The sequence below is a fragment of the Festucalex cinctus genome, chromosome 4, assembly GCF_051991245.1.
Source record: "Festucalex cinctus isolate MCC-2025b chromosome 4, RoL_Fcin_1.0, whole genome shotgun sequence".
NCBI classification, from domain to species: Eukaryota; Metazoa; Chordata; class Actinopteri; order Syngnathiformes; family Syngnathidae; genus Festucalex; species Festucalex cinctus.
Window position 1 is genome coordinate 16,849,804 of NC_135414.1, and position 26,054 is coordinate 16,875,857.

At 41.8% G+C, this 26,054-nt stretch overlaps 2 protein-coding genes across 6 annotated transcripts; one reads left to right on the forward strand and one right to left on the reverse strand.

Annotated features, from left to right (window-relative positions):
- Positions 1-428: 428 nt before the first annotated feature.
- On the reverse strand, positions 429-6,194 carry afg2b (AAA ATPase AFG2B). Of its 3 annotated transcripts, none has more exons than XR_013283212.1 (11): positions 5,321-6,194; positions 5,020-5,205; positions 4,668-4,952; positions 4,415-4,600; positions 4,087-4,245; positions 2,766-2,975; positions 2,467-2,694; positions 2,110-2,244; positions 1,354-1,479; positions 696-1,242; positions 429-622 (listed from the first exon to the last, which is right to left on the reverse strand). XR_013283212.1 is itself a non-coding variant. In XM_077519349.1 (10 exons), the coding sequence occupies exons 1-10, from the start codon at positions 5,915-5,917 to the stop codon at positions 1,120-1,122; spliced, it is 2,235 nt and encodes a 744-aa protein (XP_077375475.1). In that variant the 5' UTR covers positions 5,918-6,194; the 3' UTR covers positions 429-1,119. The 3 variants fall into 3 exon arrangements, 1 of the variants encoding a protein (XP_077375475.1); XR_013283213.1 differs by having other exon boundaries at positions 692-1,242; XM_077519349.1 differs by having other exon boundaries at positions 429-1,242.
- Positions 5,402-25,665, forward strand: nnt2 (nicotinamide nucleotide transhydrogenase 2). Of its 3 annotated transcripts, none has more exons than XM_077519347.1 (22): positions 5,402-5,920; positions 8,311-8,476; positions 10,432-10,661; positions 10,737-10,936; positions 11,424-11,511; positions 11,624-11,712; positions 12,019-12,206; positions 12,328-12,461; positions 13,572-13,763; positions 15,051-15,201; positions 17,085-17,246; positions 17,333-17,443; positions 17,529-17,674; positions 17,868-18,063; positions 19,418-19,651; positions 20,766-20,926; positions 22,630-22,809; positions 22,994-23,153; positions 24,426-24,507; positions 24,612-24,730; positions 25,023-25,138; positions 25,306-25,665. In XM_077519347.1, exons 2-22 carry the CDS (start codon positions 8,347-8,349, stop codon positions 25,450-25,452), a joined length of 3,216 nt encoding a protein of 1,071 aa, XP_077375473.1. In that variant the 5' UTR covers positions 5,402-5,920; positions 8,311-8,346; the 3' UTR covers positions 25,453-25,665. The 3 variants fall into 3 exon arrangements, with proteins under 3 accessions (XP_077375473.1, XP_077375471.1, XP_077375472.1); XM_077519345.1 differs by lacking the exon at positions 5,402-5,920 and adding an exon at positions 6,633-6,836; XM_077519346.1 differs by lacking the exon at positions 5,402-5,920 and adding an exon at positions 8,073-8,225.
- Positions 25,666-26,054: the final 389 nt, after the last annotated feature.

The window sequence follows — 26,054 nt, forward strand, 5'->3', positions numbered from 1 at the left end:
GATTGTTGACGTACAAGTCCTTTTTGGGAGCGGGAGGGGAGGGAAGGGCGGGGTCAAAGTGTCCAGACGTCGTCGTTGATTGAAATGTTGACGCCCGAAAGGATGACGGCTCACAAAAGTCCTTCGTTCAAACCCGTCCCATGCAAAACAAATAGGCTTAAAAAAAAAAGGCTGTAGTCTTGTGAAAATGTCCATTGTTGACATTTTCAACAGGATTTTCGAGTCCAATGAATGCCGATTGATTATTTGGCCTTGTCTGGCATATTCATGTTCACAAACGAGTTGGAAGAAAAAGACAACAATATGGTTCAGTCAGTCGAGTTGACATGAAAGCCAAAGCCATCCACGCAGTTGCTGTCATTGGGAAACATGGACAACAGGGGGCAGCAGTACACAAACAAACAAACAAACAAACAAACAAACAGATCTTGAGTTCTTCAAGTGTTTTATTTGAAAGCTCCAGTGTGCTGTTGGCACCACAACCATGTGCCAAATGGACCACAGGTGTGCAGGCCGCGCAGGTGCGCTTCTCGCATGGCAACTCGGCCTCGTTGCCACGTCAACACCTCCAAGACAGGCTCCTCGTTCGCCACTCTTGGCACCAGGTGCGCCGTCAGGTCACCTGCCAATAGAACACGTGAGCGTCAGCAGCATGCTCGCATTTCAACACGCACGCACGCGGCTGACGGACAGACAGGAAGTCGCCATCGGACGGACAGGAAGTCGCCATCACAGACATGAAGTCGCCATCGGACAGACAGGAAGTCGTAATCGGCCGGACAGGAAGTCGCCATCAGACAGACAGGAAGTCGCCATCACACAGTCAGGAAGTCGCCATCAGACAGACAGGAAGTCGCCATTAGCCGGACAGGAAGTCGCCATCAGTCGGATAGGAAGTCGCCATCAGTCGGATAGGAAGTCGCCGTCGGACAGACAGGAAGTCGCCGTCGGACGCAGAGCAAGTGGCCATCGGACGGATAGGAAGTGGACGTCAGACAGGAAGTCGCCATCAGACAGACAGGAAGTTGCCATTGGACAGACAGGAAGAGAGTGAAGCTCAGGTTTTTATCGTTTTATTAAAAATAAATGTTGCTGGATAGTTCATTTTTTATGAGATGTTCATCTGGTATGTTTGGATTTGTGGGCTGTGAGAGACGGTTTGGTTTTCTTGAGCGACTGCAGGAAGTGCACGCGTTTGATACTAGATGCCTCCTTGTTTTCTTCTAATGCCAGAAGAGCAGCCTGCAACACAAAAAACACGACTTTTCAGATACTTGTCGCTTTCGAGACAACCAGAAAATTCTACATTTCTAGCCTGGGCTGAGACTTGAGAAGCGAAATACTTTCTCTTACCTCTTTACAAAGATTTTCCAGGTCAGCTCCAGAGTAGAAATCTGTCCCGGCAGCTAGCTCATCCAAACACACATCAGCAGCCACGGGCATTGACTTTGTGCGCACCTTCAGGATGGCGAGGCGGGCCTAAACACAACACAACTCACATTTATTAGTCCACAAATAATAAATTCTCTGGGGATAGCCAAAAAGGATGATTGAAAAAAGGTTTTTTTGATTTTCAGTCCTCAAGGTTAGGAGAAAATGAAGCTTATTCTGAACTAATCCAGTTCCGATGTCACAGCTGATTGACGCTTTATAATTACTGTAACATATGTGTGAATTTCCATTAGCCTGTCTATGGAGTTTTATATTATATGTTAGCATTAAGCTAGTGGACTTTCCCTCAACTAAATTATATTTGGTGTTTCAATACACAATGTTTATTTCTCTTGTGTTTATGGGCCAGTGTTACAGTAAACTTTAACTAGAAGCTCTTATTGGGAGAACTGTGTGACCATTGGTGGTCTTTTCTTTAAAGTGACAATATTCTCCCATTTCTTGACAGTGAAAGTCTTAAAGACAAAAGTGGCTTAAGAATACTTTTAAAAGTGTGTTTTAATGAGATGAAGTGTGCTTATGTCTTACAGTCTTCATTTAAAGTGTCAAAGGGGTCAAATTATTACAAGGCATTCTTACTTTTTCTCCCTGAAATTATTGATTATATTCAGTTAGTTTTACTGTTTCTATTAAGTTGAGACAACTACTATAACAAACCTGCTGGTCCGGTGGAGGCACATAGAGAATGTGGTCCAGTCTGCCAGGCCTCAGGAGGGCGCTGTCCAAACAGTCAGGTCTGTTTGTGGCTGCTACGACCATCACGTCTTTGTTGCACACTTCCTGGCTGTCCATCTGTTCAAGAGCACAAATGTCGACTAGCAGGTATTCTTCACTGTACACTGGTATCAAATCAAGAATATATTCGTAAGAAAATGTGAAATAAATTGATTATCTTTAGTGTAAACAGCAAACGATTTAATGGCATGAAAAAAAAAGACTGGGGAAACACATTTTCATAACGTGTGATAAAGCTAAAAGTCACACGCACATTGTAGCATTTGTGTTGTATCTAACCTGTTCTGTAGTGTGATTCTCCTCCGCTCCCTCAACCTGGCGGATCTTCTGCGTCCCCCTCCGTTCCAGCGTCTTCAGGCCGACGCCGTCCATCTCGTTGAGGAGCACTGACAAGAGTCGGGTCTGAACGCTGTTACGCGCCTCACCGTTGCACCGCGAGCCCATCACAGAGTCGATCTCGTCCAGGAAAAGGATGCAGGGGGCGCAGGCCCGCGCTTGACGAAACAGCTGTAACATCAGAGGTGAGTTTGCAGACGAAAAAAAAAGATGCCATGAAAAGATGGTGGGAGACAAAGCACCTGTGACAAAGCTTTCTCCGAGTCTCCCACGTAGGGCGAATAGAGGTCAGCTCCACTGACGGACAGGAAGGTACAATTTGAGGCCGAGGCTGCAGCGCGGACCAGCGTTGTCTTGGCACAACCCGGAGGCCCGTAGAGAAGGACGCCACGGGGGCGGCGCAGACCCAGGCGGGAGAAGGCTTCGGGGTACATCATTGGCCACTCGATACTCTTCAAGTTCACATGCAGACGGAAGAACACACAATAATTGGAAAGCAAAAACAAAAAGGGCCCCGATCCTACATTATCACCAAGTTTGGTATCAAGGAACTATGTCGTGGGCAGTATTTTATTTTGAAATGGTTTGATCAGAAAAGCCCAAAACGGGTCACAATACTGCCTACGGGTTAAGTAAGTTGAGGGATGAGGAACTTCATTTCGGCAAAAGTTGTACTTTCTATTCTTTTTCTATGCATTTCATTGCACATAGAAGCTATCATTATTAATCTTTTTAAGGGTGGATACTCGTGGAGTTTAGCTATTCAAAAAGATATAGCAGGGTTCACTGTAAAATATTATGTCCTCCTGATATAACAAGTGGTAAATTTAGTAGATTCATCTCAATGAATTAGGAAATTGTGAACATTTTGATTTATTTCAGTAGTTTAAAGGGGAAGTCAACCTTGAACATTTCTTGACAATAATACGTTACACGTGACCTCACTAGTCTAAACATGACATTCTGATTTATGGAATATGAGTTATGCAGCAAAATCCAGCCGTTTACAGCCATCTCAGGGGGCGGCCATTTTGCCACTTGTTGTTGACTGAAGATAACGTCACAATTGCTCAGGGTTCAGGCAACGACCAATCACAGCTCACCTGTTTTCTGAAGCTGAGCTGTCATTTGGTGTTATCTTGAGACCTGAGCAACGTTGTCATTTTCACTCAACATCAAGTGGCAAAATGGCCGCCTTCTGATATCCATAAAAGTGACTGGATATTTCTGTTTAACTCATATTCCACTGCTGACTAAAAGCCATAATGCCAGTTTCAGTAGCACTGCTGTCAGTGTTAACCAAGGACGAATGACACTTTTCATCACCAAGTATTGATCAAAATTGTAAACAATATTAACTGTGGATTCCTTCACTTACCAATTACAGTAAAAGTGTTGAGATGCTTTTCTTGTTAAATATGAATCATCTAAAAGTTCTAATTTGATCAGTGCCATGTATTTAAAGGCAGACTTTTCAATCTGGCTCTTGTATTGGAAGTGCCTGGGGAGTATGTAAACTACTGTATAATATAATATAATCATTATGAAAGGTTATAATTTCACCTGTCTCAGTTTCAGTTTGATCTCATCAAGACCTCCAATCTGCTCCCAGGCGACGGGAGCAAAGTCCGTCCGGCCCAGGCTGCTCCGCAGGCAGGACGGCCGCACTGACTTCAGAGCTTCAAGGAAATGTTTCACCGCCACCGTCTGCTCCCCTAAGTTCTGCGTGAAAAGATGACAAGGCAGCTCAACGTTGAATTATTTTGAATTAACAATTATTTTTATTGTCCTGATGAACCAACCAATGGGAAGGCAAATAGAAGATAGACGTGCGTCAAATAAATTAGAATACTGACTGCCAAAATATGCAAATAAATATGCAAAGTCTCACCTTTGCGTTTTCCCGCATGGCGTGCATGGCGGCCTCCCTGCAAAGTGCGCTGAGGTCTGACCCAACATAACCCATGGTTCTCTGTGCCAGCTCCGTGATATCCACGCTGGAGCACACCGGCATGTTCTTGCACAGAACAGACAAGATAGCTGCTCTCTGGCACAAGTTAGGAGGCCCAATAATAACCTAAAGATGAAGCAACTTTTTAAAAAACATTTGTGATGATTCACACATTCATTAAATATTTTCTTACTTCTCTGTCAAATCTTCCAGGCCTGCGCAGGGCCGGGTCTAAGCTGTCCGGACGGTTGGTGGCGCCGATGATGAGGAAGCGATCCGATGGGGCCACCCCGTCCATCAGCGTGAGGAGCTGAGCCACCAGGCGGTTCTCCGGTGCGGACGTGCCGCTTCTTCTCGGGAAAAGAGAGTCCAGCTCGTCCAAGAAGAGAACGCATGGACCCTCCTCTGCTGCAGCGCGAGCTTGCGCGAACACGCCTCGCAGCACCTCCTCGCTCTCGCCCGGGCGGGAACGCACAACCTGGAACATTCGATTCCATAATTAAGACAGAAAGATACATACTAGATAGAGTTTGAAAGAAATTTACCTCTGGCCCTCTGACCACCACAAGGCTGGCTCCCACTTCTCCAACCACTTTCCGAACCAGCTGTGTTTTTCCAACACCTGGCGGCCCCACTAGCAGCACGCCTCTGGGGCACGACACCCCAAGAGAACCCAGGGTGCCTGGGTAGAGAAGCGGCAGCTGCAGCATCTCTCTTAGCGATGCGCTCACCTAGGGTACATTGAGAAAAAAAGGTTTTCAGTTTGTGTTTAAATGGATTGTACTAAAAAAACAACAACTAATTGCTACGAGGGAGCATTCCTCTTTCAAATGTATGTACGCTGACCTCCTCCAGGCCCCCCAGAGGCACAGTGACCTGTCCCTGCAGATGGCTCTTGAAGTGCCTGACAGTTTGGACGTCAGCAATTTTCACACAAGTTTTGGAAGTGACAAGTCCAGCTGTGTTAGAATCCGGATAGATATTTGTGATGACAACATATCTAATGTCTGTATCGAAATCCTCCAGGTTTATGACATGCTCACTATGTACTAAGACACCTTTCAGCATTTCTTTCACAAGCTCATGAACAAAACGAGGTGGCGTGTTTCTCTTGAATTCAACACTTTGGACGACCACGCTTATCTTCATTCCTTTCAGTTTGGGACACGGGACGAGTGTGACTTGCTCGGGATTCAGGGTGAGGCGTGAGGGGGGATGCCTGACGAGATAAGGAGAGCAGCACTTCGTGTCCACCTGCAGGAAGCCCTCAGCCAGGTCATGCCTGGGCCACGCGGTGCACAGGCAGCTTCCCCCGGGAAGGGACACCAGCACCGGTGAGCCCACACTCAAGCCCCGCGCTGACATCAAACCTGGACCGAGCCTGCATCTCTGCGAGCCCCGATCTGATGGTTCGACTGACAACAGCTTCAGAGACGTCATCATCAAGTAAATGTTGCTCGTCTGTCTAGTTTTAGCATTCGGGGATTGGATGAATACGTTCGTTCATACAGCTCCAATGTTAGCTGTGCTATTAGCTAGCAGCTACGATTCAAAAACAAACATTCCGCTACATAAATTCAACTCATGTACGTGTATCATTTTCTTATCGTATTTATAATATAACTACACGTGGCGAGTTGATCAAAAGTAGAATTGTTTACGATATCCACGTGGCCAACCAAAACGTTTTCCGGTTTCTGACTTCCGCTCTGCGACCATAACAATAAAACTCAGAGGAACCAAATACGATAATTTAATACGAATAGTATCCGTATTGAGAATGTTTTATTAAATGAATATCTCTTGTAATAATATTTAAAAAAGCAAGAATAATAATCACCATTATTATGATAAGGTGAGAAATCGTCGTCATTGGCCAAAACTGTTGCCACGTCAATGTCACTTTGGTGCCCTCACGTGTACCGAAAAGGAAATGCAAGTTCAAAAACAGAAATATTTACTAAAATGTGCACAAATATGCTTAAATTTAAAAGGTGTGTGTAATGCAAGTGTCCTCAGGTCTCTTGTCTGGGTTTTGATTGACGCTAAACCTTTAATACGATTCTCCGGCAGTGTTTAAGTGGCGTCTGCAACGTGCTTAGCTCTTCTGCACCCAGGGTGGTCACTGGTCACGAGTACTAGTCACGTGCTTTGCTATTTATCCATAAATAGTAGTGCAGGCGCCGCGCGCCGGCGCAATCCAGACATCGGAAGGTCGTTTACGAGATATAGTGCATGTGTGTGCGTGGACGTGAAGGAGCCAGGTGCTTGGGTCGACTCTGGACAGTGGCAGCCTGGCAGGCTGTAACTTCTTCTGAGACTAAAGTTGAGGTATTGACCCCGGTGGAAATCCGAAAAAAAGGCAAGTCTGGCAATAACACGGAAGGCCTGCTTTAGTTTGTGGGTGAATCAATGCAACACAATGGAACCTGATTGTCATTCAGTGGGTTAACCTTCCCGGGATTTGCGTCCACCTCACTTCCTTTTTATGAATGCTGTATGACTGAATGAAAATGCATCATAAATCTTCCTAAGGGTATGCATTTTCCCCTGATTTTTTTCCCTATGTAAATCTTAAATTCTGCAAGCAGGGTTGGACTGGCCATCTGGCATACAGGGCAGATGCCCGGCGGGCCGACATCTTTTGGGGCCAATCCGGTGCTATTTAATTAGTATTTTCCTTTATTTTAACCCTAGAGAGGGAGAAGACCGTTAATTAATTTACAGTATAAGCAGCAAATTGAACCAGCGGGCTGGCTGGTCTAAGTCAAAATTCCAGGGCCAATTTTTTCTTTTTTTTCTTTTGGTGCCAGTCCAGCCCTGTCTGCAAGTGTACTTTAGTGTTTCCGTCAATTTGTTTCTTTTTGGCTCTATCAACACTGGAAATCCATGAAATTGGGCGTAGAATTTGAGTCATACTCAGTATTTTAAAATGTGGCTATTTAATTAATGCTATACTGCATAATAAATTTGAATAATGATGAAACTTGGCTATATTCTAATGCTAATTGCTGCAAAACGGAAACAGATACAAAAAAAAAAAAAAACGTTTCTCCCCTGATGAAAGAAGAGACTCTAATCTTTCTTTTGGTAGGTTCCATGTTTTTATAGCAATATAAACACAATATTCTGTGGGCCTTGCAAAATCCAAAATCCAGCAAAGCAGGTGGGAGCGGGGGTGGGTGCTGCATCAGTCAAAATTCCTGGGAGTGAAAGAGTTAATCAGTGCCCAGCTTTCAGTTTCAAAAAGGTTAATAACCCCTGATTTATAGTAAGAATTGATTTTCCTTATAAAAAATTCATGTAGTAAAAAACAAGTTGAAAAGGTGATAAAGGAATGAGTTCATTATCATTCAATGCCATTAATCTAATTTCCACTCCATTCAATTCATGCCTCCTTCTCCGCTCTTTTTAGGCCACTTTTCTTTTTTTTTTTTTTTCTCCGAATCCACTATCGGCAAACATTGCATATTTGTGTTGGAACCCGTTTGTCCTCAGATGTCCCCATTTAATCCTCAAAACATCTGACGTCCCTGCCTAACTTTCTCTGCGTCCTGCCCGCACACCAGCCAGAACGCACTTGGCACACTTTCCATCTGTGCCGTCATAATTCCAGACCGCGGGAACGAGCTGCAGTGAGTGAGAGATCAGGCCCGGGACCTGTTTGTGTGTGTGTGCGTGCGCGCGCGTCCCGTCGAGCTGAAATGTCACTTTGCTACGTCTGCTAGGTCTCTTGGAACACACAGCTAAGGTGTGACTGTGTGTCGGTTCCATTAAGGCTTGTTTGTTATCAGCAAAATTGGTCTTAACTTTTAAATCTTAACTCTGCTTGGCAGACCCAGAAGGAGTCTCCGGGCGGACGCTCCGTGGCCATGTCGACCCTCCTGCACTGCATCTCCGGCTCGTCTCTCACTTTGCTCCAGCGAGGGGTCCGTCAGAGGATACCAGCGAGGAGGAATTTTAGGACCTTCCCTGCGTTATGGGACCAAAAAGCCAACAAAGGTAGGACCGAATCTTGAGTAAAAATACTGTATCTGTGTGTTGAATCTGATTTTATCAAGAATGGTCATATGTCACTCACTATAATGCTAGTGTAGACAAGGGAACCCCAGCAATAGAAAAGTTACTGCCATGCTTTCTGTGCTGCTAACATGTAAGAGGTCAGATAAAGGTGACCTGTACAAACTTTGCTGTCTGGAGACTTCTCACCTAAAAATAAACTGACAATCCGATTTGCGCACTCTCAAAGTGTTTGAAATGAAATGTTTAAGAAGAGTTGTGCAAGTTTTCCATAGCAACTTTTGAAAGTTGCCGTGCGCCGCTATCTGTGCTGGAGTGGAGCAGGCCTGAGCCTCGCTGGCTGCGAGCCAATCACCTGCTAATAGCGTAGCTATGGCAGCGAGGTCACGGCGCCATTTATGGTGAGAAATGTTAACCTGACACTTGGTCTCGGCCATTCATGCAGCTTTACGCTAGTGCTTATAGAAAGAAAACAACTATGGTATTGTGTTGATAAAAGACAAAGTGCCATCTACTGTATGTCAGAGTTTCTCAAACTTTTCATTGAGTGCCTAAAAAAAAAAAAAATCAGAAGTCAGCGTTCTGGTTTAAGATGACTTCAACGGATTTGGTTGAACAACATTTATGATACATATTAATGCTTTTAACCATGCATTTATTTATTTTTGTTATTTTGGCATGGTCAGCTTGTTTTCAAATCAAGGCTTGTAGCTCACTAGGTTTAAATGATGACTGTGGTTGACTCATTTAGCGTGAATTAACACACACATAAAAATCATTTTGAAACTTTAAATGAGGTGATTGAACATCTACAACAAGGGTGTCCAAAGTTCAGCCACATTTTTTTATTGGCCTGCCGCATGTAGTAACAATAATAAAAGTAATCGCAGCCTGCATTAAAGGCTTACAATAAAAAAAGTTTGTTTTTGAAAGGATAAAAAAAAAAAAATGTCCAAAACATTTTTAATGCAAAATGTTCACACTTTACTTTAAAATTGTAGAAAAATTTGAATGTAAATATATAAAAATAAAAATGCAACAAAAGGTTAGTGTTACATGCCGACACTGTATTTTCAAAACTTTTAATGTAAAATAAGTTAAATGAAAATGTGTCACACTTATTCTGTAGATACATTTTAATGATCCAAGATATTTTGTTATTTTATTTTATTTTATTTTATTTTATTTTTTAATTAAAAATTTAAATGTTACAAAGAAGGCATCATGCAATTTTTTTATATATATACTTTTTAAGATATTACAATAATACTAAAAAAATGTTTTGCTTTATTACCGATAAGCCCAGGCTGAGAAAAATGCTTTGCATATGTTGACCTACAGCATGTTGGATTGTAGGGCTGCACAATATATCGAAAAAATATCGATATTGTGATATTGGCCCATGCAATATGCATATCGCAAAGACATGCAATAAGTTTCATATATGGAATTTTATGCTTTTATCTTGAATTTGACCAGTCAGCCACTAACTAAAATGTGCACGGCCATCCAATCGTTGAACATTATCGAGTTGTAATTACAATTAATGATCTCGGGATATATTGAGTTTGCTTATTTTGCTGCATGAAAAATGCAATTCTTTCATTACGTCATAAAAATGTCACTTCCTTAGGTACATGTTAAATATTGCAATAATATCTATCACTATATTTAGCAACTATATCACATGATTTGCCAATATCGTATATAATATTCTTTTATATATATATATATATATATATATATATATATATATATATATTTGGTATAAGCTGAAGTGCCTCCAAGCTCATGTGACGTCACTGTAAAAAATGTGAACATCCCCATTCGTGTTAGTTTTAATTTGCAGCATAATAACTACGCAAATCTGTATAAAAACAACAACATTGTCGCATTTTTGTATTACAATTTTAAATAAATAAAAAACTCTTTTCCAGGTGTTCTGTACAAGGAGCTGGTGGTTGGCGTCCCCAAGGAGACCTTCCAGAATGAACGGCGCGTGGCGCTGTCACCTGCCGGCGTGCAGGCGCTGGTCAAGCAGGGCTTCAGCGTGAAGGTGGAGAGTGGAGCTGGTGAGGACTCCAAGTTCTCTGACCAGCAATACAAAGATGCAGGCGCCAGCATCACCGATGTCAAAGGGGCCCTCGGATCAGACCTGGTCCTCAAGGTTTGACAGTCCACCTGTTGCATCTTTAAATATTATTATTTGGGTCATAATTCGAGCGCTTGTGTTCCGCTGTAGGTTCGAGCCCCCAGTTTGAGCGAGGCAGACCTCATGAAGCCAATGTCCACCCTGGTGAGCTTCATCTACCCGGCTCAGAATCCGGAGCTGATGAAGAAGTTGTCAGAGAGGAAGAGCACAGTGTTGGCCATGGATCAAGTGCCCAGAGTCACCATCGCGCAAGGCTACGACGCACTCAGCTCCATGGCCAACATCGCCGGGTGAGGGCCAAGTGAAATCTAATAGGTGCTATTAGGCACAAACATAGTGTGGTCCAATTGGAATTATTTGACAAAATTGATAATGCGCTTAGGCAGTGTGAGTGAGAATGGTTGTTTGTCTAATTGTGCCCTGTGATTGGCTGGCCATCAATCCAGGTTGTTATCCGGATTCTTGTCAGCTGATAGAAGCCAGCTACATCATGGTTTAAATTACATTTTTAAATCTACCATTGTGAAAACGCTATTGTAAATAAAGGCCATTACTGCCACCTACAGGCTACTACTGTATATTCCATTCTAGTTTCAGCGTCCCCTTGGACGAGCCCTGCCACAAATAGTGAAACTCAGCAAGTAATTGACAGCCCCCAGAAATGTTTAAAATTGCTTATAGATGTCATAAAATGGCAACAAAGCATAATGAGTGTAAAATTTCTAGACTCTGTTGTTGAAGAGGTTCTATCAGTGACCTGAATGTCTTGATTTGCAGGTACAAGGCCGTCGTTCTGGCTGCCAACCACTTTGGTAGATTCTTCACCGGTCAGATCACAGCTGCAGGAAAAGTACCACCAGCTAAGGTAAATTCCACGTTCAAGTGTTGATATTAAAGACTTTTTTTTTTTTTTTTGTGCGTGAGTTGTGTGTCTTTTCTTATTCCAGCTCTCAAAGTTAAATTGCCCCGTTTTTTAGGTCCTGGTAATTGGAGGAGGTGTCGCTGGTTTAGCAGCCGCAGGGGCAGCCAAATCAATGGGAGCAATAGTGCGAGGATTTGACACGAGGTAGACGCTCTATGTCCGCACTAGTAAGACAATTCGACACACTAGTACAGTTGTATCTTACTACTAATATTCATTTTATTACTAACTCCACATTTGACCTACTAATATGCAATTAAACCGTTCTATTATACAACAGTGCTGCACTAGAAACATTCGTCTGGGGAAAAAGATATTTCTACTTAAGAGACATTTGTTCTGCTAGTGTGCCATAGTAGATCAGCTAGTCCGTGGAACTGTCTTATTAGGATCAAGGATATCCAGTAAATGCTCAATCAGCTTTCCATATAACTGTTTGGTGTCGATTAGACCAGCAGCACTGGAACAGTTCAAGTCGTTCGGGGCGGAGCCTTTAGAAGTGGACATCAAGGAGTCCGGCGACGGGGTCGGAGGTTACGCCAAAGAAATGTCAAAGGAGTTCATCGAAGCTGAGATGGCGCTGTTCGCCAAGCAGTGCAAAGAAGTCGACATTGTCATCAGCACCGCCCTGATTCCAGGTCAGTCAACTCTCACCCGGGCATGGCGTTTTGTTTTCCATCCATCCTGGCTGGCTCGCCAAAAAGTGGTCCATACTTTGGTCTGCGTAATCAGGCAGGCTGTTTCCTGTCTTGTGTTCAGGGAAGAGGGCTCCCATTCTGATCAAGAAGGAGTTTGTGGAGTCCATGAAAGACGGATCGGTGGTGGTGGATCTGGCGGCCGAGGCGGGGGGTAACATTGAGACCACCAGGCCTGGAGAGCTGCACATTCACAAGGTGAGGTTTTTTTTTGTTTTGTTTTTCAATGTTTCCAAATGACAATGGTGGCAAGTAGCAGAGGACAAATACTTTGTTACTGTACTTAAGTAGCTTTTCAATAATCTGTACTTCATACTAATTGTTGTTTTTACTTCCTGCATTTAAAAACAAATAACAGCACTTGTGCTTCCTTATTCCAAAATTGTGGCTTGTTAATTTGTTTTCAACCTCCACGAATGACACCACATTATAAAAAAAAAAAAAAAAAAAAGACATAAATAAAGAGAAAAAATGTCAGTCATGCTAATTTGAGCTTTTAGGGTATTAGGCAGAATGCGGTTATAAAAGCCACATGGGGGAAACGTAAACCAGGGAGCATGAATGAAAATGAAAATGGCAATAAGCAAGATATTACCCATCCAACTTAACAGTATTTAAGAGTGTGATGTTGTTGACGCCAAACATAATTCATGGCGAATGCGTTATCTTGTGCCAGTCTAAAAAGCACCGTCTTGTGGCTTCCCAAAAATCGAATCTGAAGAGACATGTATATGAAAGGTGTATTTTTCTGTTATCATTGATGAGACAATTCATATCTATTTTACCACATTTTACAGAGCCTGTTTGACTGTTTACTACTGTTATTATTTTTATGAGAGAGAGAACAATGGTTTGTTTCTATTTTTTTAATTAAACCAAACAAATTTTTCCAGACTATGTTTGACTCTTGACTGTTATTGTTATTTTTTATTAGGAGAGAAAGACAGAGATAGAGAAAGAGAAAGAGAGATTATAATATAAGTCTAGAGTGCCCTCTTGTGGCTGCCTGTGAAATTATACACACCCGTTATATATTTTTTTTTTCCATAAGTCGCTCAGTCTGGAGTTGCAGGAACAGCCAACCTATGAAAAAAAACAAAAAAACAAGTGTGAGTAGTAGTCCGTAAAATATGGTATGTTTTTGTCAGGAAAAATACAAAATATGGAACGGTTAAAACATGTATTTGTATATTGGGAGTAACAGCAATCAGTATTGCTATTGTATACTCAAGTATCTGTCCTTAAATACAAAGTGTGAATAATTTTGCCAGCTCTACCAAAATCCCTGATTTAGTTTCCTTGAATTAGAATGTGACTCACATTGGCTACACGGACCTGCCCAGCCGCATGGCCACCCAAGCCAGCACCCTCTACTCCAACAACGTCCTGAAGCTTCTGAAGGCCATCAGCCCCGACAAGGAGTACTTCCACTATGAACCCAAAGAGGATTTTGACTACGGAACAATGGACCACGTCATCCGCGGGACGCTTGTGATGAAGGTTGGTTTGATTTGTAATCTTGAGCTCTGCTGGCGCTCGTTTCCGCCTCTTGGCTATCAGACGTTCTCATGCGAGTGTCGTTTTCCAAATGAGTATAGAAGCCCATGCCCAGCTTTGAACAGCTCACCAGTTAGAATGTTACAAACGCCTCATAATGGACTTTTCCAGGAATCTTCAGCTGACACATTGTTTATTGAAGGCAAAGTGTTACGGCTGGCGGCTCGGGCCCGCCGCTGGCTCCGCTCCCCTAGTATGTATGTGTGTGTTTGTGTCGGCTGGTGCCCGTGTAATAGTACTGCAGTTTGAATGCGCCAGCGCGACACTCTGATGGACGACTGTGCCAGCGCGACACTCTGACTGGACGACTGTGCCAGCGCGACAATCTGATTGGACGACTGTGCCAGCGCGACAATCTGATTGGACGACTGTGCCAGCGCGACAATCTGATTGGACGACTGTGCCAGCGCGACAATCTGATTGGACGACTGTGCCAGCGCGACGCGCGGATTGGACGGATGTGCTGGCGCGACGTCCTGGGCGGTGGTCGTCCGCCCCTACGCCCTCGGTGGAGCAGCTCCAGCCCTCTCCGCCAATCGCCGACTACCACCTGGCCGGACTGCTCCACAATAAAAAGCGCTGCATTGCCGCTCCTCGGGGCGGCTGGAACTTCTCAGTGCAGCTCGCCTTGTTCGTGTCTCTTTCGTGTTGCTATTTGGTGTGAGACACTCGCTAGACCCGTGAGCTGGGTAACCCATTTTGTGCTCGTGTGTATACTTGTATCATTCCCCTTTTTGGTTATTGTTGTGTCTCCTCCGTTCTGTCAGTGCTGTCAACTACGGTTATTAGTTGTTCACCTTCCACTTTCACTCCCTTGACAAACCCCTGCCTGAAACGTCAATTAAAACTACTCAGATCTTAGAGTCAACTCCGTGTTTATCTACACCTTTATTTCCTGCTATTGTGTTACTTCCCTTCCCCTTGACGAGCCGGGCGTAACAAAAGCATGCAACCTCAATGTTACAAATCAGTTTCTCCCTCGTTAAAACTAAGCACTGCTCAGGCTGTGTTATTGAGACAATTTGTTTGTCAAAACTGCTGGTAAGTATTTCTTGATTGTTGTATTTTCATGCTAATCTTTAGGTTTGTGTTTAGAGTACTTCCACCCTTGTGGCGAGGACCTACCACAATGCAAGATGTTTCTCACGCCAAACGACTGCGCTCACTCTTCTGTTGTTGTCTTCCTGTCATCCATTCTCACACTATTGCATGATTTTGGTGCGTCAACAGGATGGACAGAATATGTTCCCAGCGCCCCTCCCGAAGACTGTCCCCCCACCACCAGTGAAACAGAAATCCGTGGCAGAGTTGGAGTTGGAGAAAGTGGCTGCAGTTTCGCCCTTCAAACGCACAATGACTAATGCTGGCGTCTACACTTCAGGTTGGGAGAGGACACGCAAAGCCTAGACAATGACATCAATACTTTTAAAACTCATTCACTGCCAGTCATTATAGAAATTTTCCAATTTCCAATACTCACGTGATATTACATTCAATAATTATATATAAACCGAATCTACCAAATAACAGAATAGACTCCCTACTTTTTGTCCCGTCCCGTTCTTTTATAATTGACAGCAGAAAAATGTAGGTTTGCCAAAATACAGCCATTTCTCCCATGGACTCTGAAACTGTGTTTATTTCCTATAAAATGGGGCAATGATGTCATCTACCGGTGGTTGGGCATCAGTAAAGTTGTTTCCAAGTTTGATATTTACAGTGGAGCATGCTCAGATTCACCCCCATTTAGCACCGCTCTAAAAAATACAATTGACAAGTATACTTGTCAAAGGCAGTGAATGAGTTAATGACGTAAACTCCAAATGATTAAGCATATTCGGCGTTCAGGTGAAATTTCAGGACTTGCCGAAAATTCATTGCCTTTCAGTTAGGGAGCAGAAAGTTGCGCAAAAAAGTACTGGAATATTAAGTAGTTGGACATTTGCGTTCAGAAATTTTAATTAAGGTCAAATTAAGTTGACATGTAAAGGTTTTAGTCCATTTTAGCTTCATCATAAAATTTAAACCGAAAATAAAATATTCCCATCTTTTTGTGAGTACTGTAGTGTAATCTCAGGTTAAAATAATCAGTCCTGCTACTTCACAATTATCATTTAGACTAGATTTTCTAGTCTCACTAATTTGTTATCAATATACTCCATACTGTACACCTAGTGCACATGACATTTCGGCCACTTAGACTGGAAAATTCTGCTTTTACAAAGCTAATTTTGATGTACAATTGTAATAATGTGACAATTTGTTGCTCTGCATCATACTGAGTTAGTTTAGTAGTCTCGAGACTAAACATCCATCCATCCATCCATATAAGACAATGTTGTCAATATACTGCAGTGAAATTCAGTTTTTGCATTTATTTCATCTCCACTCGGGAGAACTAGTAGAATAGCTGCATGTTGCCAGTTGACCACTGTGTAAAATCTAAATAACACCTAGTTCTTCACAAGTAATACTAATAGTTCACAGATTTGTTCAAGTTTGCTTCACTAGTAACATGTAGTTGCCCTACCAGTGTACGTAAATATATTTATTTATTTATTTATTTATTTATTTTAGTTATTCTGTTATATATATTTTATTTATATTTAACTCAGTGTTTGTATTGTAGTGTTTATTTTTATTTTTTATTATTTTGTCATATATATATATATATATATATATATATATATATATATATATATATATATATATATATATATAAATTATCCATACAGGTGTGGACAAAAGTGTTACTAGTAGCCCTAGTTACTCTACTATTGCATTGAATTGTCTTACTATCAAGTAGTGCGTACAAGCGCATGATAAGATGGATATTATATAAATACTCCAACAGCTTTCCATAAGTTGCAGCCATTTTGTCTTGGTAGCTTCAAGGTGATAAACAATCAATTCCACGCAAACAAGGAAATTCTTGCTTTCAATTAAAAGATCTTGCCCATCCTGTGTTCCAATCAACAGTGAACGGTTCAACATTCATTAATTTGCCTTTTCTCAGAATGTGTTTGTGAACTTATCTGTTATTTGCTGAAAAAGTCAGCTCTTTCATGTTTTTGTGCTATAAGTATTATTTTGGTGGTATCTTGGTGCCAGGCAACCATGTTGAACTGAGGGTTAGCACTTCATTTAGTCAAGCTAAATTTTGAAATAGAAAAAAGTGTTTGGCCACCATCTTGTGGCATGTATGAGCAATTGCAAACCTCTTAGGGTGGGTGTCAATTACTCACAAATTTTGAACCTCTGCAGGTTTGTCCACCTGCCTGGCTCTGGGCCTCATCTCCCCCAACGCAGCGTTCACGCAAATGGTGACGACCTTCGGCCTGGCCGGGATCGTGGGCTACCACACTGTGTGGGGTGTGACCCCCGCCCTACACTCACCTTTAATGTCCGTGACAAACGCCATCTCAGGTGAGCCTCGACACTCGATAGGAAATAATTGAAAAGTTTTGATGTTGGGGGTGACTGTCAGCATTTTTTGTTGTGCTTTTCAACAGGTCTGACAGCAGTGGGCGGTCTGGTTCTGATGGGAGGGGGCCTCACACCGTCCTCACTTCCTGAGAGTCTCGCCCTAGCAGCTGCTTTTATTTCCTCCATCAACATTGCTGGTCTGACCTTTTTGTCTATTCACGCAAAAAAAATTTTTTTTTTTCCCACCACCAAATAAATGAGCACATTTGTTATGTCTTTCAGGTGGTTTCCTGATCACCCAGCGGATGTTGGACATGTTCAAGCGTCCCACGGACCCCCCTGAGTACAACTACCTGTACATGTTACCCGGGGCTGCATTTGTTGGTGGATACGGCGCATCTGTGGCAGCTGGTTACAGCATCGAACAGGTGAAGGGGCATTTGCTGCCATCTTGTGGCCTCTATAGGCAATAGGTTTTGATTTGTGCTATTGTCTTTTCCTTCACCTTGAATAAAATGGCAATTCCACGTTCATTTTATGTCTTTGCTTTTCAAAACTTAGCAATTTCAACTATTTTGGTCCTCACATCTGTTTGAGAAACTCATTTGTGATGTTTGACAGATGATGTACTTGGGCTCCGGCTTGTGCTGCGTCGGCGCCCTGGCAGGCCTTTCCGCTCAGGGCACCAGTCGCCTTGGAAACGCGCTGGGCATGATGGGAGTTGCAGGGGGCATCGCCGCCACCCTCGGTGCGCTCAAGCCTTCCCCAGAGCTGCTGTCACAGATGTCACTGGCCATGGCCACCGGAGGAACTCTGGGTAGGTGCCGTCCTACTTGTTAGGCAACATGTACTGCTGAGTGCGTACTTCAAGCTGTTTACAGACTTTGCATGACAACTACTTGTTAAAAAGGCATGGCCCGATTTTATTCGAGAAGACACCAGATGTTTGATTACGAAAATGGACGGAAATATGCAGAACAAGACTAGTAAAGCTCTAAATGGTCACACTTCAGTGCCAGTCATTGTAATAATTCACACATGCATGAGTCAGTTTGAAATCTGGACGTTAATTAAACAGAAAGCTGATATAAGATGAAGCCATGACTTATTCTATTGTATGAATGGCAACAGCTAGGTAGACAGGTTTATTGTATCCACTGCCATGTAATGGAATAGAATGTAAAGCTTTACTGAACGCAGAAAATTGAATTTTGAATCGCTACTGCCACCTGTGGCCGAAAAATGAAACTGCACACCTCCTTCTTCACTCGAAGAATCATGTGCACATGACGTTACATCTGCAGACAGAGGCCGGGGAATTCGAACCCTTGGCCAGAAGCTTGCAGGAGTTGCCATTATGAATAGCTAATGTGTTAATCTACTAATTGAATTATGTTTCAGTCATAAATGGTAAATGGTTTTGAACAAATTGTTACCAAGTGCAGCTTTAATGGTTATGCCTGTCACTATACATCACCGGCACATAAACAAAACGATATTTGTAATTAATGAATAGCTATTTTCTGATTAATGTCAGGAAAATCATTGAGAGCAGACTTACAAGAACCACAAGCAGAACCAGATGTAAAAATGTCAAAACAAACCCAATTGGAAAAATGGACTGGAGTCCGAGCTATTCTGATTTAAAAAAAAAAATCTAAACAAATTTAACTATAAATTCATGAAGCTGAAGCACAATGGGCAAAACACAGACTTCAACTTTTCATCTGTCTCTAGTCCTGAAAATGAAACTATTGCAACACAACACACCCATCATACTCTTTCATCACCATCATTGAATGTTATAATGGTCATCAAAAACTTGAGAATGATAAATGATGTTCTGCACAACCCCTCTTGGCTTTGATTGTTGTGTTTTTTTCTTTTTTGGAGGGGAAGTGGAGGACAGGCGACTAAAAATTTTTGACTGTTGTTTTGCCCTTTGAAGATCAGGCCCAATTGCTTTAGAGTAGAGAAACAGAAAGTAGGTGACTGATGTTTTTCCTCATTTTTCTTTTGTACTGTCTAAATATTCTCATGGTCGACGTATATAAGAAGGTTCAAATGCATAATAAGAGGAGGTTAAAAAAATAGCATATATTGAGGGGGGAAAACAATATATTTTTCAAAATCAATCAATCCTACTGAACTGTCTCTTTGCCGACGCGCAGGTCTGACCATCGCCAAGCGGATCGAAATCTCCGACTTGCCTCAGTTGGTGGCGGCGTTCCACAGCCTGGTGGGCCTGGCGGCGGTTCTCACCTGCGTGGCCGAGTACATGATTGAGTTCCCCCATCTTGACGCACACCCGGCCGCCGGCGTGCTCAAGACGGTGGCCTATTTGGGCACGTACATCGGAGGCGTCACCTTCAGTGGGTCGCTGGTGGCCTACGGCAAGCTGCAAGGTACGTCACTTGCCGCATTTGGAGAGTACGAGCACATGTTTTGAAGAGCTTCTTTTACATATCTGATTACTGTTTTGGATTTTTTTTTAACTTACAATAATTATTTCAGCGTTGTCTGTTCCTGATTGCGCCTTTGATCATTCCGAAGCCAAAATGATCCTCAAGGAAATCCAACCCTGGATTTTGACTTTGTCTTGGCGGTGACATTTATTTATTGTTGTATGAGTCATTTTAACCCATACATACAGTATGTTTCAGGTCAATTTTAACCACCAAAGAATAACCACATAATTTCCAACATCAAATCAAGATGCTTAAAAAATTATTCATATCATTTATTACAATCCAAACTTTTTTGTTTGAGAGTCGCATACAGAAAAATGGAAGAGAGCCAACTGTAGTAATGCATTTTTAAAATGGTTACTTAAGGATCATTATTGTGGTATCTTCATAAACAGTAGACCTACTTTCTGGACTTAGGATTTTTCAGAAAATATGCCAAAATGATACCACAGGCAAAGGCTTATTTCAGAGTGAAGGAGTTGGATAATCAAATTATTGGCTCCAAATGTTGATGAAAGGCAACTGTTGATGAACTGTTGAAAATGCTCATTTTGTCCCATATTTGGAGCCCCCCACTAACGGCTTGAGTGACTTTAAACTCTCTAAATACATCGTAGAGTTCCCAAATATGATGATAAATCAGTTGAAACTCCATCAACACAAAACATTTCCAAGATATGGAACCCCAAAATGTCAACAAAATGTATTGCATCATTCAAAACACTTCTTAATGGGTTAATATCTCTACAAATAGTACATCTATGCTATTTTTCAGCATAGATTCTGTCAGAATACACAGATATAGCAAGTTTACAGGTCTGTACCTACCTTGAATCAATGGATGGGAGGTCTCCAATTATGGTCCAAAATTGTGTGCTTGATTCCTTGATCCCAAAAGTGGGCGTCACCCAAACTTTTAAGAGCTATAACTCAAAAACGGTTTGAACTAGGAACTTCAGAAGTCACTACTAATACTACTACAAATCAAGCAAATTGAAGAGGGTGTGTGAATTGTCACGGAATGACCCAGACCTGACTGGTTTGTTTGTAGGTCTCCTGAACTCTGCGCCTCTCCTGTTGCCCGGACGTCATATGTTGAATGCCGGTCTTATGGCGGCGTCAATGGGAGGCATGGTGCCCTTTATGCTTAGTTCCAGCTACGGCACTGGGATGGGATGTCTACTAGGAGTGTCCGGGCTGTCCACTGTTATGGTGAGTTTCCACTATTAGGCGGTACACTATAAATAGTATTTAAAAAGTACTTATTCACATGTATGTTGGCAAATATTTGCATGGGCTATCATGCTAGCTAGTTAATACATAATGGCATGATTTGTGACATCACAAATTCTGATAAACACAAACTATGATAAACCTGTTTAATGTCGTTCTCCGTTTAAATGTACAGCCACTTTTCCTTTTTCAAGTATTTTGTGGGCTGCATGATAATTATGTTTTCGCGTGGTTAGCATGTCTTTCACAATCAAAGGTTCTTTATTCGACTCCCTGTTTTCACCCTTCCGTGTGGACTTTCAATGTGTGTTGGGTTATGTTGTATTGTTCTGCTAGTTGAGTAGTCCCCCTTCAGAAACAAAACCAAATGTGAGGGAGCGAGACAACTGACAAATGCCAGTGGCAAGATGTCCTGCCACAAATTATGAACACATATTCCACACGAGGAAGAACGTGTGCGCACTTGGAGGCGGGCGGGAAATTGGGAAAATAATAGCTTTCTGCACAGATAAGACAAGATAAAATAATCTTTATTAGTCTCACAACGTGAAACATCAACTATGTATTTTGTTGTTTGAGTTAGAATGGTTAAAATTATGCTATTGCACAAGTTTAACCCATTTATAGACAACTTAAGTTTAAATCAAAATAGACTCCGCATGTCTCAGAGCCAATCAGCAAAGAAAGGTAAAGATGGTAATAAAATAGTGAAAAAAGTATATTCTACCGTTAGAATGTTGGGGACCGAGTCCTTCCATGAATAGCAAAAATATACAAATAATTAATTACCCCCGCCTCCGAAAAAGGTTTAGAATTACTTGTTGATGTCACAGTTGGCGGTAAAGCACTACTTTTGTAAAACTGAAGTTCCTCAACTCACTTCAGTGTACTTCCTTGGCAACAAGTTGGTGGTAAAGCACTACTTTTGTCTAAATGAAAGTCCTCAGCTCACTTTCACGTAGTCGGTGTCAAGGAATTGTTGCAGTGAGATGAGGAGTTTCATTTAATCTATAGCTGTACTATACTGCCATCGTGGGGCATCCTAGTGTGAAGGAAACATGTTGAAGGGAAGTGAGAAGTTTTGTTTAGACAAACGTAGTAAGTAATATGTCACCATCTTAGTGGCAAGAAACTATGTTGAAGTGAGTTGAGGAGCTTGATTCTACCATAGACAAATTCCAGTATTGATGGTTCTGATTTAGACAAAAGTAGTGCTTTGCAATTATCTTATGGCATCTTGGTGACACAGAACTATGTTGATGCGAGTTGAGGCGCTTCATTTTGAAAAGTAGTGCTTTGCTGCCATCTTGTGGCGTCTATAAACAATTTTGTCAATTACAGAATAAAACAACGATTTTATTAAGAAATAATTTTATTGCTGTGCATAAAAACAGAATGCCGAGCCACTAATTGCATATGTGGGATTTACTAAAAAAGACAAAAGCATATCAAAAAGTTACCCAAGTAATAATAATTTTAAAAAAACAAAAAAAACAAAACATACTGCACTAGTTTAAATTTTGAGTTCCAATTATTCCATTGTCCTATATAATGTAAATTAATGCGAGTGCAGTGTTCTTGAGGAGGTGAATATTTACACCACAGTTCTATTTTGAGAAGCCAGCATCAAGAATTTAGGTTGTTAATAGCATAAGAAGTTGCAGTGTGTTTTATCTTGATAGGGCGTCACCCTGACAGCGGCCATTGGAGGTGCAGACATGCCAGTGGTCATCACGGTATTGAACAGCTACTCTGGCTGGGCACTCTGCGCTGAAGGCTTCCTACTGGACAACAATCTCATGACCATCGTTGGCGCTTTGATCGGCTCCTCTGGTGCCATCCTCTCTTACATCATGTGTGTGGTCAGTACACAAAAATACCCTGGCACATAAATAACAAAAGACAAAATTATACATATTGATGCAAACCCTGCATTTAAAGAACGATAAAAAATGTCATCAGAAAATGAATACTCAAGTATAGCTACCTGAAAAATCAACATCCGCTGTTTAATTCCTGGTGATGACGTCTGGCATCTCTCCCAAGGCGATGAACCGCTCCCTGCCCAATGTGATCTTGGGCGGCTACGGTACCACCTCCACAGCGGGTGGCAAACCTATGGAGATCGTTGGCACACACACGGAGGTCAACGTGGACCAGACCATTGACATAATCAAGGAAGCCAACAGCATCATCATCACGCCAGGTACAAGACACACATAAATAACCAGTGTTTATGTTTTTGATGCATGCGTTTAGGTTGTAGAGCTCGATATATGTCACAATCATGCCCATTTAAATATCCATTATTGGACTGGGTCCCTCTCCTGTGGCTCCCTCTGGATCTCTATTAAAGAAAAATAATAATAATACAAATTAATATATATGTATAAATATCAGATTATTAATTTAAAAAAGGCAGAAAAGAAAATTTTCAAAAAGTAACCATAAAAATGTCCAAAATTAAAAGAAGAAATCTAGAAAGTGACCATAAAATGTCCAGAAATTTGCCAATAATTGATGGCAAAAAAGAAAAAAGGGGGGGGGGGGGGGTGACAGTAGCCTTAACTTGTCCAAAAAAAGGAAGAAGAGAGGCATAAAATGGCCATGAAATTGCAAAAATATCAGTGAATTTAATAGAAAAGGTAGAAAAAAATTTTTTCAAAAAGAAATCATAAAATGTCCAAAAACAAAAGAAATCCTAAAAAAATACCATAAAATGTCCACAAATTTGCAAAATAAAAACCTCATAAATTGTTTTTAAAGGCAGAAAAGAAAATTTTCAAAAAGTAATCATAAAAATTTCCAAAATCAAAAGAAGAAACTTGAAAATGACCATAAGGTGTCCACAAAATTGCCAAAAATGACAGAAATTGATGGCAAAAAAAGACGTGAAAAAAATAAAATAAAATAAAAAATAGCATTAACATATCCGAAAAAGGAAGAAGAGAGGCACAAAATGGCCATAACATGTCCATAAAATTGCCAAAAATGTCAGAAATTTGACACACTAACACACTGTTGCCTTCATCACAATGTTCAAATATTTTGCGGCTTTTTTGGGCCTAAAGTGGCTCTTTTGACAGGAAAGGTTGCTGGTCATGGAGATACTGTGGTTGAGTACAATGTGGTTGCGCCAAGGTCACTCAAGATGAGTATTTTTCTTGCCTCCTCCATCAACCACAAAGAATAACTTGGGATACACATGGCTGCTATTTGCGCCGGTGTGTGTTTTTATTATATTTTTTTACAACCAAATCATGGACAGATGTGTGGTCCAACATACGCGTTAGATTAAAAGAAACAGCGTAAAGTCCAACTGATGCCCAAACTCACAAAGTTTAGGCTGGCAAATGTTAAATGAAGGCTCTAATTGACATAAAGTACGACTACAAACATATCTCAACATTATCCAAATTAGTCAAGATAATTCTCTTGAGGCTACTTTAGCTTAATGCGTGATTTTGTGTGTATGTAGGTTGGGGTTTGTGCGCAGCAAAGGCCCAGTATCCAATTGCAGAAATGGTGAAGATGTTGAGGGAACAAGGCAAGACTGTCAGGTAACTTCCAACACATTTGCTTGAACGTTTTCTCGTAACTAATTAATTAAATGATACATTTGGGTGGGATTTTGTTTTGTTTTGTTTTGTTTTTTTCCCCTCAGGTTTGGTATCCATCCAGTGGCTGGGCGCATGCCAGGCCAGCTGAACGTGCTCTTGGCTGAGGCCGGTGTACCGTACGATGTCGTATTAGAGATGGATGAGATCAATGAAGACTTTCCAGGTAAGGATACCACATGAGGGAGGTTGCTCGTCACTTTAGCCGCGAGGTGTTGAGTAAAATTACAAGAAATGTTGTTGAGCTATCACGCCATCCTTTTTTCTTTCTTCTTCCCAACTTTGCTTTGATCAGCCTGCTGTTGTTGTGACACGCAATAATCAGGCGTACGCTCTGAGACACATGGTTGCGTTTATGACGCTGCTAAATGGTGCTGGGGAATTCATTATCAGTGCTGTTCAAAGGAACTTTTCTTTTGGTTTTCGTGTGATCACGTATAAATGTCTGCGGCCCACAGAGACGGACCTCACGCTGGTCATCGGTGCCAACGACACCGTCAATTCTGCCGCTCAAGAGGATCCCAACTCTATCATTGCCGGCATGCCTGTCCTGGAAGTGTGGAAGTCCAAACAGGTTAGTCCAGCTTTAGATTAGAATAATACAGTGGACCACTATTACCCATCTAAAAGAAGTAATCAATTGTCCTCCTCGGCCCCCAAACGATGGACCAACACGTATATATAACTATACACAAGCTTAAATATTCTTGATCCTCATCTGGTTTTGCAACATTTGCCTAGGTGATCGTGATGAAGCGGACTTTGGGTGTGGGCTACGCTGCGGTGGATAACCCCATTTTCTACAAAGCCAACACATCCATGTTGCTGGGAGACGCCAAGAAGACATGTGATAGCCTTCAAGGAAAGATCAGGGAGGCCTTCTACTAGACTCCGCCCCCCAACCTTTGGCTGACTGACTACATGTTGCCTCTTGGTACAAAATAAATGTTTTGGTTTCCAACTCCAGCACTGGGTCTTCAGTCTGCATCAAATGTTATGAAATGGATGACCTTAAGATGTACAATAGTAGAAGAGATTTCATGAATGGAAGGAATGTAAAGTCCTGTGTACTGGTTTGTAAATAAAGATATTTTAAATGTACTGTATGACTTGCACTGTGCTGCTTTTAAAGTGAAATTATATGGATAAAAATTGCTGGATTTTGCTTCATAACTTATTCCACAAATGTGTCATTTTTACACTAGTGAGGTCAGATACAACACATCATGTAAATGTTTACAAGAAACGGTTAAAGGCGGGGTCTTAAGTATTGACCGTTGGTTTGTAAACAATTCAAAACGGACTCCTCCCACGGCTCAACGCCACTCTTCTCGTCAACATTGCACCTGCCTTCAGCGACACGGCCCACGCACTGTGATTGGCTGGAGTGGTGAACATTGACTTTTCGCCCAGAAATGTCCCTCTTATGGCAAAACACAACAAAATGGCATAATACAGGCTGCGGGGGTGGTGGTTGATGAGAAAATCAC